Source organism: Squalius cephalus (genome assembly GCF_949319135.1).
Source record: "Squalius cephalus genome assembly, chromosome: 18".
Taxonomy (NCBI): domain Eukaryota; kingdom Metazoa; phylum Chordata; class Actinopteri; order Cypriniformes; family Leuciscidae; genus Squalius; species Squalius cephalus.
Genome location: NC_137139.1, coordinates 18,471,753 through 18,487,827, shown reverse-complemented (window position 1 = coordinate 18,487,827; position 16,075 = coordinate 18,471,753). Strand labels below are relative to the sequence as shown.

The 16,075-nt window shown below is 41.4% G+C and overlaps 2 protein-coding genes across 4 annotated transcripts in view; both read left to right on the top strand.

Annotated features, from left to right (window-relative positions):
- dnah12 (dynein, axonemal, heavy chain 12) overlaps positions 1-1,509 on the top strand; it is a 30,852-nt gene extending 29,343 nt beyond the window's left edge. The window contains exons 70-73 of the mRNA XM_079848950.1: positions 597-734; positions 825-916; positions 993-1,060; positions 1,165-1,509. Coding sequence (XP_079705076.1) covers positions 597-734; positions 825-916; positions 993-1,060; positions 1,165-1,358 — 492 coding nt within the window. The 3' untranslated portion in view covers positions 1,359-1,509. The remainder of the gene's footprint in view (positions 1-596; positions 735-824; positions 917-992; positions 1,061-1,164) is intronic.
- An 873-nt stretch (positions 1,510-2,382) lies between these two features.
- asb14b (ankyrin repeat and SOCS box containing 14b) lies at positions 2,383-15,968 on the top strand. 3 transcript variants are annotated; one of them, XR_013818970.1, is made up of 11 exons: positions 2,383-2,463; positions 2,962-3,147; positions 3,237-3,289; positions 3,379-3,510; positions 3,590-3,748; positions 10,964-11,209; positions 11,492-11,669; positions 11,751-12,294; positions 12,886-13,039; positions 14,602-15,309; positions 15,372-15,968. XR_013818970.1 is itself a non-coding variant. In XM_079848922.1 (10 exons), the coding sequence occupies exons 2-10, from the start codon at positions 3,029-3,031 to the stop codon at positions 14,772-14,774; spliced, it is 1,758 nt and encodes a 585-aa protein (XP_079705048.1). In that variant the 5' UTR covers positions 2,383-2,463; positions 2,962-3,028; the 3' UTR covers positions 14,775-15,919. The 3 variants fall into 3 exon arrangements, 2 of the variants coding, with proteins under 2 accessions (XP_079705048.1, XP_079705049.1); XM_079848922.1 differs by having other exon boundaries at positions 14,602-15,919; XM_079848923.1 differs by lacking the exons at positions 2,383-2,463; positions 2,962-3,147; positions 3,237-3,289 and having other exon boundaries at positions 3,451-3,510; positions 3,601-3,748; positions 14,602-15,919.
- Positions 15,969-16,075: the final 107 nt, after the last annotated feature.

Below are 16,075 nucleotides of genomic sequence, written 5' to 3'. Positions count from 1 at the left end.
TTGATAACAGCAGCAATCAGTGTCACAAATTTGCCAGCATTTGATTAGTAACAGAAATAGCGCAGAATTTTTCTTTCAATACACAAAACCCGTAAACTTTCTGTTCAGATTCACAATGTGAAATTGCAAATAATGAATCTGTTCTCACTAAAACTAATATTGTTGAAAAAATGTTGTTGATACTCGCCATTCAAAAGTTTGTGGTCAGTTTATATATATATGTAACTTTTATTTAATGGTGCATTCAATTTATCAAAAATAATAGTAATGATAAAAGATTTCTATTTCAAAATATAAAAAAAATCATGAGAACAATATTAAGCAGCACAAGGGTTTTCAACATTGATAATAATATAATAAATGTTTCTTGAGCAACAAATCAGCATTTTAGAATGATTTCTGAAGGATCATGTGACACTGAAGACTGGAGTTATGTTGCTGAAAATTCAGCTTTGTCCTCACATGAATAAATTACATTTAAAAATATATTTAAATAGATAATAGTTTTTAAATACAGTATTTATTGTATTTTTGATCAAAACAAGTAAATTGAATTTGCCTTTGTTAATATTTCTCTGTGTCATATTGTTTTCCAGGACTGGTATGACACCCAGAAGCCCCATGTATTCTGGTTGTCTGGGTTTTTCTTCACTCAGGCTTTCCTAACAGGAGCCTTGCAGAACTACGCCAGGAAGTACTCCATCCCCATTGACCTGCTTGGCTTTAATTATGAGGTATCCTCTACTGCAACTGTCTTGAGGCTGAGAGTACTTTCATCAGAAAGAGAATATTTGAGAGCTACATTTTGTTCTTTATTGCTTCAGGTTCTGCCATTCGACACCTCAGACTCATCTCCTGAAGATGGAGTCTACATTCATGGCCTTTTCCTGGATGGAGCTCGGTGGGATACAAAAAGGCAAGAGAAGCTTACATGGCAGGAAGATGCTGGAAATTTTTTGCTATATTTTCATGAAATGTGTTCTTCCTTGCAGTGGAGTGTTGGCCGAACAGCATCCAAAAATTTTATTTGATGCAGTCCCTATCATCTGGATCAAACCAAGTAAGATAATAAATGTTATGTGACGATTATTTAGTACATCTATATATATCATTTCATGCTTTTGTAGTTACTTTGCTCAGCAACCTCTCTAAACCTGTCTTTAGCGGACAAGAGGGGCATGGAACACCCCCACAGCATCTATGTGTGTCCCCTCTACAAGACCAGTGAGCGTAAAGGTACTCTGTCCACCACTGGCCATTCAACCAACTTCGTCATCAGCATGATGCTCGCAACCAGCAAGCGTCCTCAGCACTGGATCAAGAGAGGCGTCGCTTTGCTATGTCAACTAGATGATTGACACCGAACTAGCACTTTATTTACTGTTCCCACACACAGCTTTTATGATTTTCCACTGTGTCCATTAAAAATATTATCTCAGCAATTGATTTGAAATATATTTAACAAACACCATCATAATTTGATACGATTGTCCTCTTTGCATGTCATTGTGTTTTTCAAGTACATCTAGAATATCTACATTGATACTTTTATTCCGGGAGATCCAGACTGGTAAAAAATATATTTTTCAGAAGATCCATAACTAAAAACATTATGGACACCTTGCATTAAAAGAGAAACTTGTTCTGCTGCTCAAATGTACTCTATTTCAAACAAAAGGACATTTTAATATTGTTTATTAGGATACATTATGCATAATTATCTTTTTTTTAATCAACTTAAATGCTTATATTTTGTAGAAAACAATTCAGTAGGGAAATATGCTTTAAACAAAACATTTCTTCATGATACAGTCTATATTATGTTTAATATAATTAAAAAAATGTCAACACAGGGAGAGATTTTTATATATTTCGGTGTTATTTTAGAAGTTCTTAGCAATTATTGTAGCTTAGTGCTTAAAATGGCATATTTTTTGCTTGGCTACAAACTGGCCTACATTACTGTACATTAAATTGGTGGATCAAATTGGGAATATATTCTTGCTTTTAAGTACAAAGGAATAATCCTCCATTTTTTTCTGTTGTGATTTAATAATTCATACATCAGTGTTAATGTGCGTCTCTGGTGGGATTGCTTTATTTAATCAATGCACAGCTTCCTGTTTCTCTGAGAGTGTGCGTTTTGTACTGTGAATTTCAAGCCGTGTGGTGAAGGTTCAATTCAAATAGACAGCTGAATACAAGAGAAAGCGTGGCGCATTGCATATGTTCCTGAGAACACCAATGCTGAGAACATGAACTCTCAGATCAGCTGTCTGCTAGGGTAGAATTGCAAGACCGACTGTCACGCAGTGGGTCAAAGCCAGGTGTTGGTTGGTTGGCCCAGGCCCCATATGAGCAAGTATTTTTAACCACGCAGGGATATAAATAGTGTAAAGCGACCAAAAACACAGTACAGATACAACTGCCACGACTGTTTTCAACATTTCTCGTTGTCTCAAGGTAGAATGAACATTTGCCTTTGAATTGTAAACAGATTATTCCTCCTGGAAAAGCTCTATAGAAATAGATTGCATGGGATGTGTTGCATGTTTACAAACCATTCTCAAAGTAATTAGACAGTCATTTCAAGAATGAAGTTACCAAAGCCGCTAATTATGATGTTAGGCTCTTGTTATTCCCTTTATATTCATTCTAAATATGAATTTTACTGTTTAATGCAACAACCACAGAGTTTCGAGTGCCGGTAACATCCTTTTGTAATTCAAGCCAGCTCAAGAGCAGATATTTTCAGCTTTGGCTATTGTAAACCTGTTCAATACGGTCTCTTGCAAAAAAAACTACTTAAAACATTGAATTCAAGAGTCAAACTAACAGAATGTTAGTCATACTTTACATAATATACAATGTTTTTCTAGACTAGACCAGTCCGTTTATTGCGGTGTCAAATTTGAAATGGCGAAAAAGATACTGATCAACTATTTTTTTCACATTGTAAAGACTGAAAAAGCCATTTGCTGTTAAATCCTGTGGTTTTGGTTGCCAAATTCGAGTTTATTACTGAAAGATGGATGAGGTGTATGATGCTGCGGAGGATGACTGGGATGAGGATGAAGATGAGGCCACTCAGTACATGATTGAACAGAGTCTATTGGAGTCCAGCAAACATACTGATTCAGCTACCAGGTACAGGTACAGGTAAATCCCACCATTTTGAATGCACTAATAGTGTGTGTCTAATGATAGAAACATTTTGTTTTGATGTCCCACAACAGTGATCCATTAGACCTCATTGACCATGAGGAAATCTTCACTGCTATTCAAGCTGGTAAGAGCTAAATCCTCCACAAATGTTGATGAGCATTGTTAGTGTTCCTCTGTAGAAGTTCTGGAGTGTGTGTGCATGTGTGATGTCAGGTAATGAGGATGCTTTGAAGGTCCTGGTGCAGCGTAAGGAGGCTCTGTCGAATGCAGACAGCAGGGGCTGGATCCCTTTGCATGAGGCAGCGGTGCAACACAAGAGGAGCATTCTGGAGATCACTTATGCAGGTCCATGAGATATATCTACCTCACTAAACCACCCCAAAAAACATATTCAGTTATTTCTTAATGAGAATTCCTCATTCAGCATCTCCTCAGGGGTCAGGGCAGTGCCGTACTCTAGGAGGGGAGACTCCGTTGTTTCTCGCTGTTGTCCACGGTCTCCGAGAGAATGCCACATTCCTGCTGCAGAACGGTTGTGACCCTGACTGCAAAAACGAGGATGATGACTCTGCATTGGTTGCAGGTGAGGAACACAGTGCTATTTTTAGCATACTTTTTACTTTGTAAGCACACTTTTTTTTTTTTTTCTTCACAATGTTGTTTTTCATATATTATTTTTATTGAGGTTTTCAAACATCAAAAACAAAAAATAACAGACAAAAAGACCCTTCATAAAACAAAAATCTGCAATGTGTAAAATGAAACAAAAGTACTATAGAAAAGGAAGAAGTACACAAAGCCAAACTCTGTTACAAATTGTAATCACAATAATTACAGAAAGTGATTATTACAGATCGGGAAAACAAATAAATAATTATGACCGCCGCTAGCGTAGCTAGCGAAAGCGGTCATATAGGGATTGTCAAAGGTTTTTTTTTTTTTTTTTCCCGTCACCTTACTGAATTTTTCGTCAACGATACCAGGGACACCAAAGCACCGGGGAACATGGAATTTGGTGGGCATGTAGCCCCACTAGACTTCTAAGGAAAAATTTCGTTTGGTCCCCGGGGGCCACTCCCCCCCCGCGCTGGGCCCCCCCAAACCCCAAAAAATGCAGTTTTTCCTAAATAACTACCTGAACCGTGGCACCGAGGATGAAGAAATTTTTATGGTATGTTGGTCTACTAGACTTTTACGGAAAAATTTAGTTTGGTCCCCGGGGGCCACTTCCCCCCCCGCGCTGGGGCCCCCTTAAATTTTTCGTCAACGATACCAGGGACACCGAAACACCGGGGAACATGAAATTTGGTGGGCATGTAGCCCCACTAGACTTCTAAGGAAAAATTTTGTTTGGTCCCCGGGGGCCACTCCCCCCCCGCGCTGGGCCCCCCCAAACCCCAAAAAATGCAGTTTTTCCTAAATAACTACCTGAACCGTGGCACCGAGGATGAAGAAATTTTTATGGTATGTTGGTCTACTAGACTTTTACGGAAAAATTTCGTTTGGTCCCCGGGGGCCACTTCCCCCCCCGCGCTGGGGCCCCCTTAAATTTTTCGTCAACGATACCAGGGACACCGAAACACCGGGGAACATGAAATTTGGGTGGGCATGTAGCCCCACTAGACTTCTAAGGAAAAATTTCGTTTGGTCCCCGGGGGCCACTCCCCCCCCCCCCCCGCGCTGGGCCCCCCCAAACCCCAAAAAATGCAGTTTTTCCTAAATAACTACCTGAACCGTGGCACCGAGGATGAAGAAATTTTTATGGTATGTTGGTCTACTAGACTTTTACGGAAAAATTTCGTTTGGTCCCCGGGGGCCACTTCCCCCCCCGCGCTGGGGCCCCCTTAAATTTTTCGTCAACGATACCAGGGACACCGAAACACCGGGGAACATGAAATTTGGGTGGGCATGTAGCCCCACTAGACTTCTAAGGAAAAATTTCGTTTGGTCCCCGGGGGCCACTCCCCCCCCCCCCCCGCGCTGGGCCCCCCCAAACCCCAAAAAATGCAGTTTTTCCTAAATAACTACCTGAACCGTGGCACCGAGGATGAAGAAATTTTTATGGTATGTTGGTCTACTAGACTTTTACGGAAAAATTTCGTTTGGTCCCCGGGGGCCACTTCCCCCCCCGCGCTGGGGCCCCCTTAAATTTTTCGTCAACGATACCAGGGACACCGAAACACCGGGGAACATGAAATTTGGTGGGCATGTAGCCCCACTAGACTTCTAAGGAAAAATTTTGTTTGGTCCCTGGGGGCCACTCCCCCCCCGCGCTGGGCCCCCCCAAACCCCAAAAAATGCAGTTTTTCCTAAATAACTACCTGAACCGTGGCACCGAGGATGAAGAAATTTTTATGGTATGTTGGTCTACTAGACTTTTACGGAAAAATTTCGTTTGGTCCCCGGGGGCCACTTCCCCCCCCGCGCTGGGGCCCCCTTAAATTTTTCGTCAACGATACCAGGGACACCGAAACACCGGGGAACATGAAATTTGGTGGGCATGTAGCCCCTCTAGACTTCTAAGGAAAAATTTCGTTTGGTCCCCGGGGGCCACTCCCCCCCCCCCCGCGCTGGGCCCCCCCAAACCCCAAAAAATGCAGTTTTTCCTAAATAACTACCTGAACCGTGGCACCGAGGATGAAGAAATTTTTATGGTATGTTGGTCTACTAGACTTTTACGGAAAAATTTAGTTTGGTCCCCGGGGGCCACTTCCCCCCCGCGCTGGGGCCCCCTTAAATTTTTCGTCAACGATACTAGGGACACCGAAACACCGGGGAACATGAAATTTGGTGGGCATGTAGCCCCACTAGACTTCTAAGGAAAAATTTCGTTTGGTCCCCGGGGGCCACTCCCCCCCCCGCGCTGGGCCCCCCCAAACCCCAAAAAATGCAGTTTTTCCTAAATAACTACCTGAACCGTGGCACCGAGGATGAAGAAATTTTTATGGTATGTTGGTCTACTAGACTTTTACGGAAAAATTTAGTTTGGTCCCCGGGGGCCACTTCCCCCCCCCCGCGCTGGGGCCCCCTTAAATTTTTCGTCAACGATACCAGGGACACCGAAACACCGGGGAACATGAAATTTGGTGGGCATGTAGCCCCACTAGACTTCTAAGGAAAAATTTCGTTTGGTCCCCGGGGGCCACTCCCCCCCCGCGCTGGGCCCCCCCAAACCCCAAAAAATGCAGTTTTTCCTAAATAACTACCTGAACCGTGGCACCGAGGATGAAGACATTTTTATGGTATGTTGGTCTACTAGACTTTTACGGAAAAATTTTGTTTGGTCCCCGGGGGCCACTTCCCCCCCCCGCGCTGGGGCCCCCTTAAATTTTTCGTCAATGATACCAGGGACACCAAAACACCGGGGAACATGAAATTTGGTGGGCATGTAGCCCCACTAGACTTCTAAGGAAAAATTTCGTTTGGTCCCCGGGGGCCACCCCCCCCCCCCCGCGCTGGGCCCCCCCCCCCCCCCCCGCGCTGGGCCCCCCCAAACCCCAAAAAATGCAGTTTTTCCTAAATAACTACCTGAACCGTGGCACCGAGGATGAAGAAATTTTTATGGTATGTTGGTCTACTAGACTTTTACGGAAAAATTTCGTTTGGTCCCCGGGGGCCACTTCCCCCCCCGCGCTGGGGCCCCTTAAATTTTTCGTCAACGATACCAGGGACACCGAAACACCGGGGAACATGAAATTTGGTGGGCATGTAGCCCCACTAGACTTCTAAGGAAAAATTTCGTTTGGTCCCCGGGGGCCACTCCCCCCCCGCGCTGGGCCCCCCCAAACCCAACAAAATGCAGTTTTTCCTAAATAACTACCTGAACCGTGGCACCGAGGATGAAGACATTTTTATGGTATGTTGGTCTACTAGACTTTTATGGAAAAATTTCGTTTGGTCCCCAGGGGCCACTTCCCCCCCCCCCCCCCCGCGCTGGGGCCCCCGTAAATTTTTCGTCAACGATACCAGGGACACCGAAACACCGGGGAACATGAAATTTGGTGGGCATGTAGCCCCACTAGACTTCTAAGGAAAAATTTCGTTTGGTCCCCGGGGGCCACTCCCCCCCCGCGCTGGGCCCCCCCAAACCCAAAAAAATGCAGTTTTTCCTAAATAACTACCTGAACCGTGGCACCGAGGATGAAGAAATTTTTGTGGTATGTTGGTCTACTAGACTTTTACGGAAAAATTTCATTTGGTCCCCGGGGGCCACTCCCCCCCCCCCGCGCTGGGGCCCCCGTAAATTTTTCGTCAACGATACCAGGGACACCGAAACACCGGGGAACATGAAATTTGGTGGGCATGTAGCCCCACTAGACTTCTAAGGAAAAATTTCGTTTGGTCCCCGGGGGCCACTCCCCCCCCGCGCTGGGCCCCCCCAAACCCAAAAAAATGCAGTTTTTCCTAAATAACTACCTGAACCGTGGCACCGAGGATGAAGAAATTTTTATGGTATGTTGGTCTACTAGACTTTTACGGAAAAATTTTGTTTGGTCCCCGGGGGCCACTTCCCCCCCCTGCGCTGGGGCCCCCGTAAATTTTCGTCAACGATACCAGGGACACCGAAACACCGGGGAACATGAAATTTGGTGGGCATGTAGCCCCACTAGACTTCTACGGAAAAATTTTGTTTGGTCCCCGGGGGCCACCCCCCCCCCCCCCCGCGCTGGGCCCCCCCAAACCCCAAAAAATTCAGTTTTTCCTAAATAACTACCTGAACCGTGGCACCGAGGATGAAGAAATTTTTATGGTATGTTGCTCTTAAGGGCCCACATCAACCTAGCCCATAATCACTCATTTGTGATTTGCGCCCCTCCAATAAAAAATGAAAATGCAATATTATTCTGCTTTAATTGCCCCTATCTTCAGTGGAGATGTTCAGAACTGCACCATATTTCATGTGTATGATTAACTTGACATCCTCTGGGGGTATCCTCTGCTAAGTTTTGTAGAATTTCATCCATGGGGGGGTATAAAATAAATTCATTTATGTGCACATTTAGTGACTGTACACTCATCGGCCTGTAGATGGTGCTGTTGAGCGAAGGGTTGCTGGTTTAGGATGATACTGTCACACACACACATGCAGGAATACAAACAAACGCAAGCATGCACACACACTGACATCCACACGCACAGACACACACCCATACACACACATACAAATCCACATGCACAGACACACACACACAAACACACACGCGCACACATGTACGCACACATACATACACGCACAGACACACACACACACACACAGACACACACATACACAAACACACACACATACACACACACACACACACACACACACACACACACACACACAGACAGACATGCACATACTATTACTTTTTTTAGGTATATACATAAACACGCAATACAGCCAAATTACTCCACGTCATTTATTTTTGTAGAAAGCCAGTGCAGGCCTGAGCGGCGGTCATATTTTGTACCGCGATGCGGTACATCTAGTTAGTCCTTCTGGTTTGACAAAAAAGTAAAAACTGGTTCCCACATCTTGTCGAATTTTGCAGGGTTCCCGGATATGGAGTGTCTAATTCTTTCAAGATGTAACGTAGAAGTGAGTCCAGTTAGCCAGTCAGAAAAGAGAGGTCTAGTATTTTTCTTCCACAAAAGCAAGATAACTTTCTTAGCTACAATCACACCGTATTGAACTGGTAACCGTACCTTTGGCCTAAGAGCCTGCAATGAGTCTGACCAACCAAGAATTGCTATGAAAGGGTCAGGAAGTAAAGCACAAATTGTAGACTTTGGCAAAAAAATGAAAAATTTCTATCCAAAAACTTCAAAAATTTGTGCACAGAACCAAAAAAGATGTGCCAGGGTATCCTCAGCAGCTTTACACTTATCGCATATAGGAGAGACAGAAGAATAGAATTTACTAAGCTTTGTTTTAGAGTAGTGAAGTCTATGTAATACCTTGTACTGAATAAGTTGGTGTCTTGAATTTATAGAACAAGAATAAATAGATGAAAGACATTTGTCCCAAACAGTCTCAGAAACCTGAATCCCTAAATCTTCTTCCCAAGCCTTTTTCAAATGAAGTGAAGAAAAGTCTGTATTATCTTTAAAAGCATTAACAAAAAGAGATGTTATGCCCTTAGCATCAGGAGAGTTAGAAAATAAATCAAATATTTTACATTCTAAAGGCAAAATTTCAAAGTGTATAATATTTGTATGAACAAAGTTTCTGACTTGAAGATATCTGAAAAAGTGAAAAGCTGAGAAAAGGAGGGAAATGTATTATTAATATACAAATCTTTCATACTGAGAATTCCTCTACCTTGCCATTCCCTAAAAACATTATCTGTAAGGGAGGGTTTGAACGCATGGTTATAACAGATAGGAGTAAGCAGGGAAGTCCTTGGTAGCTTAATTACCTTTCTGATCTGATACCATATTTTGATGGAGTTGTTAAGGATTAAATTAGTTTTGGGAACTTCTTTACTAGGCAAAGGTGCCGAAAAAAGCAGAGCAGAAAGAGATGAGTGGATGGCATTTTGTTCTATCGCTAGCCAAGAGGGGGTGTCTACTTGAACAATGCCTGGAAAAGAATCCCGCCAGTAATGTTCTGCAGTTCGCTGCCCAGTAATAATGACGAAAGTTGGGCAAACCCAAACCCCCCAAGCATTTTGATTTACACACGTGGGTTTTGGATATACGAGCGACTTTATAGCCCCAGATGAAAGGCATAATTATTGAATCAAGAGTTCTGAAGAATGATTTGGGTAAAAAAAAGGGCAAATTTAGAAAGAGATCACCATTTTAATTGCATTAATGCGGCCGATCATTGAAATAAGGAGTGATCTCCATCTTTCTATGTCCTTCTTAAGGTTGTCTAGTAAAGCAAAAAAATGTAATTGAACTAAATCCTTTGGATTCTTAGGGACCACCACACCGAGATATTTTATCTTGTCTAAAGTCACAATGTTTTAATTCATGTTATACTGATAAATGACATACAGTAGTGTGACATGCAGTTCAGTGTATTTTAGCACGAAGTAAAGTTTAGCACCCAAGATGTACAATATATAAGCCATACCATACCATACCGGATAACAGTTGATATTCGAGATTTTTTTTATTATTATTATTATTCATTTTAATTAATTAAATTAAATTGTGCATACACATTTCCTATATTTTTACATTTAGATGACATTTGCTGTCATCTAACACTCACTTAAAGTGAATATTTAAAAAACACTAATAACACTGTTAAATGTATCTTTATCAAATATCTCTCTCTCTGTCTCTCTCTCTCTCTCTCTCTCTAAATAAATTTAATTTAATCAAAGTTAGTGCAATTATTTAAATTCAAAGTGTGTTTCAAAATTCAAAATTTAAAAGTGTGATCCATAGACCTGAAAAAGTCATGCACATTAATATAATTTTAAAACACGGTAGGCATTTCTATAATGATTATATAATGCCATGCTCGGGTAAAACTTGTAAACCATTTTTTTTTTTTAATCCTGATCATTGATCCTTTGAATATTGTTGTGAACAATCGGGGGCCTTGGAATGGTTGATAACAACTGATGATTTTGATTTTAAAATCATGATTGATTTGAATTTTTAGTGTTTTATTTGAAATGTATTTAGACAAAATAGTGTATAATATAACTGTTATGAAAGCCTGAGTGAAGACTGTAGTTAATGAAAAAAACATGAAAACAGTTATCGGTATTAGCCTGAATTTTAACATCATTGCATAAGATACGATAGACTATCTTTGACACAAGTCTAATAAATACATTAACTGACTTTTGTCCAGCCGTAAAGAATGACCAGTATGACCTGGCTCTGCTGCTGCTACGCTACAACGCCACAGTGGACCAAAAAGGAAGACTTCAAAGAAGCGCTCTGCATGAGGCATCCGTGCTTGGCTTGGATAACTTTGTAAACCTGCTCCTACAGTCTGGCGCTGACCCAAATGCCATTGATGTCTGTGAACACACTCCTTTAGGACTTGCCGCTCAAGCTGGACATTTTAACGTTGTTGAGGTTCTACTTCAGAAAGGTGATTTTGAAATGTGCCTGTGACTAGAAATTCAGTAGCCTATCTGACTTGATTCAGTGTTGTTGTTTTACTGCTACTCATAACCGATAAATAGATAATAATTATGAAAAATATAATATTAAATAGTTTAGATAGACTGTTAAGCATTATATCTATCCATCCATCCATCCGTCTATCTATCTGTCTGTCTATCTGTCTGTCCATCCGTCTATCTATTTATCTGTCTGTCTGTCTATCATTGATCACTTTTTTAATCATATTTAATAACCCACTCACGTTCAGGGGCCAGTGTGTGGTCCAAGCCTCATCTTCCAGGTTCAGCCTCAGTTTTATTCGATGCTGCGGCTTCAGGAAACCCTGATATCATCTCACTGCTGCTGGAGTATGGAGCCGATCCCAACGTGCCCTGCAACACAGGCCATCTCCCCATCCACCGTGTAGCCTACCGCGGGCATCTACTGTGAGTAACTCACTGCTGATGTAGTGCTTACCATTTATCCAACCAGAATCAATGGAAAAAATCTGTTTGTGTCTTTCATAGAGCACTGGAGCAGCTGATCCCTGTGACTAAGAAAGAGGTGATCAAAGAGAGCGGCATGAGCCCGTTGCACTCCGCCGCTGCGGGCGGTCACTCTCAGTGCCTGGATCTACTCCTGAGCTCCGGGTTTGACCCTAACTTCATGTTACACCCCAGAGTGCGCAGAAACTACGAGGACGAGCGCAGGTCAGCGCTGTTCTTCACTGTAACGAATAGTGACGTCCAGTCAGCGAGGCTGCTTCTGGAGGCCGGAGCCATGCCCAATCAAGACCCAGTCAACTGCCTGCAGGTAGCCATGAGACTGGGCAACTACGAGCTCATCAACACTCTGCTACGCTACGGTGCCAACGTTAACTACTACTCCCGTGTCAACACCACCCACTTCCCTTCCGCCCTTCAGTACGCTCTAAAGGATGAGGTGATGCTGCGCATGCTGCTCAATAACGGTTATGACGTGCAGCGCTGCTTTGACTGTCCATATGGACAGGCCTCACATGTTCCCGTGGATTATGAGGGCTGGAGCGCCTCTGTCATCAAAGACGTGGTGGTAAGACTCATTTTTAAGCTGTGTCTGTATCAAGGAAAATTATCTGAAGTTGTTGAAGGAATAATTCTATGATCATTTACTCACCTTTATGTCACTCTAAACATGTACTAGACACTACCGTTCAAACGTTTGGGGTCAGTAAAAAATTTTTTTTTATTTTAAAGAAAGTAATACTTTTATTTGGCAAGGATGCATTCAATTTAATTCAGCTAAACCATCATAGGAATAAATTACATTTAAATATATTACAATAGAACATTTTAATTGAAATGAATGCTGTATTTCACAATATTACTGTTATTAATATTTTTTATCAAATAAACATAGCCTTGGTGAGCATAAGAGACTTTTTTCAAAAACATTAAAAAATCTTACCAACCTCAAATGTTTAGAGTATGACTTTCAGTTTCCTGCAAAACACAAAAGAAGATATTATGAAGAATTTTTAGGCCCAAACAAAATTATACCCCACTGACTGTCAACAAAAACAAACAAACAAAACAGAAAGTCATACATTTGTAAAAACACGAGGGTGAATAAATGATGACAGAAGTTTCATTTTTGGGTAAGTCTAAACTTGTTTTTGTGCAGTTCTGTGAGGTGATCACAGTGTACTGGCTCAAGCACATCTCAGCTCAAGTAGTGAGAATCATGCTGGATTATGTTGATCACGTGACTCTCTGCTCCAAACTGAAGACTGTTCTGGTTGAGCAAAAACAGTGGCCGGAAATATGTAAGATTCAAGGTGAGTCTCCTGTCACATCTTGAGATTGAGATCCAGAAAACCTTTAACATGGAATTCTCAGCAGGGCCGGTTGCATAAACTGCTAAGACTATACACTCACCTAAAGGATTATTAGGAACACCTGTTCAATTTCTCATTAATGCAATTATCTAATCAACCAATCACATGGTAGTTGCTTCAATGCATTTAGGGGTGTGGTCCTGGTCAAGACAATCTCCTGAACTGAATGTCCAAACTGAATGTCAGAATGGGAAAGAAAGGTGATTTAAGCAATTTTGAGCGTGGCATGGTTGTTGGTGCCAGACGGGCCAGTCTGAGTATTTCACAATCTGCTCAGTTACTGGGATTTTCACGCACAACCATTTCTAGGGTTTACAAAGAATGGTGTGAAAAGGGAAAAACATCCAGTATGCGGCAGTCCTGTGGGCGAAAATGCCTTGTTGATGCTAGAGGTCAGAGGAGAATGGGCCGACTGATTCAAGCTGATAGAAGAGCAACTTTGACTGAAATAACCACTCGTTACAACCGAGGTATGCAGCAAAGCATTTGTGAAGCCACAACACGCACAACCTTGAGGCGGATGGGCTACAACAGCAGAAGACCCCACCGGGTACCACTCATCTCCACTACAAATAGGAAAAAGAGGCTACAATTTGCACGAGCTCACCAAAATTGGACAGTTGAAGACTGGAAAAATGTTGCCTGGTCTGATCAGAATTTGGCGTAAACAGAATGAGAACATGGATCCATCATGCCTTGTTACCACTGTGCAGGCTGGTGATGGTGGTGTAATGGTGTGGGGGATGTTTTCTTGGCACACTTTAGGCCCCTTAGTGCCAATTGGGCATCGTTTAAATGCCACGGCCTACCTGAGCATTGTTTCTGACCATGTCCATCCCTTTATGACCACCATGTACCCATCCTCTGATGGCTACTTCCAGCAGGATAATGCACCATGTCACAAAGCTCGAATCATTTCAAATTGGTTTATTGAACATGACAATGAGTTCACTGTACTAAAATGGCCCCCACAGTCACCAGATCTCAACCCAATAGAGCATCTTTGGGATGTGGTGGAACGGGAGCTTCGTGCCCTGGATGTGCATCCCACAAATCTCCATCAACTGCAAGATGCTATCCTATCAATATGGGCCAACATTTCTAAAGAATGCTTTCAGCACCTTGTTGAATCAATGCCACGTAGAATTAAGGCAGTTCTGAAGGCGAAAGGGGGTCAAACACAGTATTAGTATGGTGTTCCTAATAATCCTTTAGGTGAGTGTAGTCTTACAAGTTAATCATAATTTATTTTTTAAAAGTTTGTCTTTATAACTTTTAAAGTTACATATTGGTTAAATTTGATACCAAAAAGTAAAACTGATTACCTCTGAGCAACAGTTATTAATACAGTGTCTTAATATAATGGCTATGTTTATGCAACTGGACCCTGATGTAGGCTATAGATTTCAAATGTGCTGTGTTATACTTGTCGTAAGTGATTACGTAGATTGAAATGCAGCATATTCCAAAATATATTTAAGTATATTTTCTGCTTTCATCAGAAAACGCTCGAAGCCTGAAGCATCTCTGCAGACTGAAAATTCGGGATTCTTTGGGTCGCTTGCGTCTGAGGGCTCCAGTTTTTATCAGTTTCCTGCCTCTGCCTGCCAGTCTCAAAGACTATATTCGCTTCAAAGAGTATGATGTTTACAGTAGAGGAAGTATGACAGAATAAGAGTAAAACTAGATGGATAAATCTGTACATGAGAAGCTGTTGATGGATATGCGTTTTTTTCACTTTTTATTGAAAAAATAAAAATGTTGTGAAATATTCGTGTGTTTAAAAAAAAATAAAAAATCCAGATACAGTGGGGCCACATTGAAAATCTGTGATTTGAAATTTAATTTAAATTTGGAAAGACAAGTTTATGATTTTGGCTAATTTAAAACTTGAAACGGTTTCACTTTATTTTGATGGTCCCTTTAACAGTCTGTTGACTATAAGTAACGTTGCACCTACATGTCTACTAACTTTCATTAGAGTATTAGTAGACTGGTAGGGTTAGAATAAGTTGACATGTAGTCGCAAAGTTACTTATAGTCAGTAGAATGTCTGTTGAAGGAGCATCACAATAAAATGTTAGCGGATATTAAAGGGATAGTTCACCCAAAAATGAAAATTCTGTCATTTTTTTCTCATCCTCAAGTTGTTACAAACCTGTATGAGTTTCTTTCTACTGTTGAACACAAAAGAAGATATTTTAAAGAATGTTGGTGACTAAATAGTTGACGGCACCCATTGACTTCCACAGTAGGGAAAAAAATATGTAAGTCAATTGTCTGGTTACCAACATTCTTCAAAACATATTTTGTGTTCAACAGAAGAAAGAAACTCATACAGGTTTGGAACAACATGAGGGTGAGTAAATGATGACAAACATTTTTGGGTGAACTATCCCTTTAAGTAGACAGTCTACTAATACTCTGAGTTAGTTGACACATTTTTGCACTGTTATATAGTCAACAGAATGTTCAAAAGGGACCATCAATGTTACCCTTGAAACAAATGTATAATTTTGCAATATGTCTAGGTGAATAATCAAATAAGCCCATCTGTGAAACTGATCATGTGATCTTTCAGCAGTCAGAAGTTCTTCCACTGAGATGCATCAAATCATGCATTAGGTTTCTCACAAACGTGTGGAGTTCATGCAGCTGGAGTGCTGCTGTCAAAGTCAAAGGAGAACAAACTAAATATTAAGAATTTTTAAAGTTAACGTTTCTCTCAAATTATGTCAGGCCTAATGATATTGTAAATCAAATATTTGTAGGCCTATCAGAAAAATGCTAAATATGTGCATTTTCATAAGATATGTGTAATTTGTATACTGTATGTAAGAATTAATTATGTAATAAATGTCTCGATCTCGATATGTCACGTGATTATATTGCATGAAATATAATGATTCTGGGTGGGAGGAAGTGCACAAACATACGCAGTGCCTTTCCCCAAAGAGTTTATTGTCGTCAAACAGC

What these genes read in the sequence shown, in the direction of transcription:
- asb14b (XM_079848922.1), top strand. Translation starts at nt 3,029, where the DNA reads ATGGATGAGGTGTATGATGCTGCGGAGGATGACTGGGATGAGGATGAA. An exon ending in CTGTCATCAAAGACGTGGTG is followed by an intron (nt 12,295 to 12,885) that starts GTAAGACTCATT and finishes GTTTTTGTGCAG; the next exon opens with TTCTGTGAGGTGATCACAGT. An exon ending in GGAAATATGTAAGATTCAAG is followed by an intron (nt 13,040 to 14,601) that starts GTGAGTCTCCTG and finishes TGCTTTCATCAG; the next exon opens with AAAACGCTCGAAGCCTGAAG.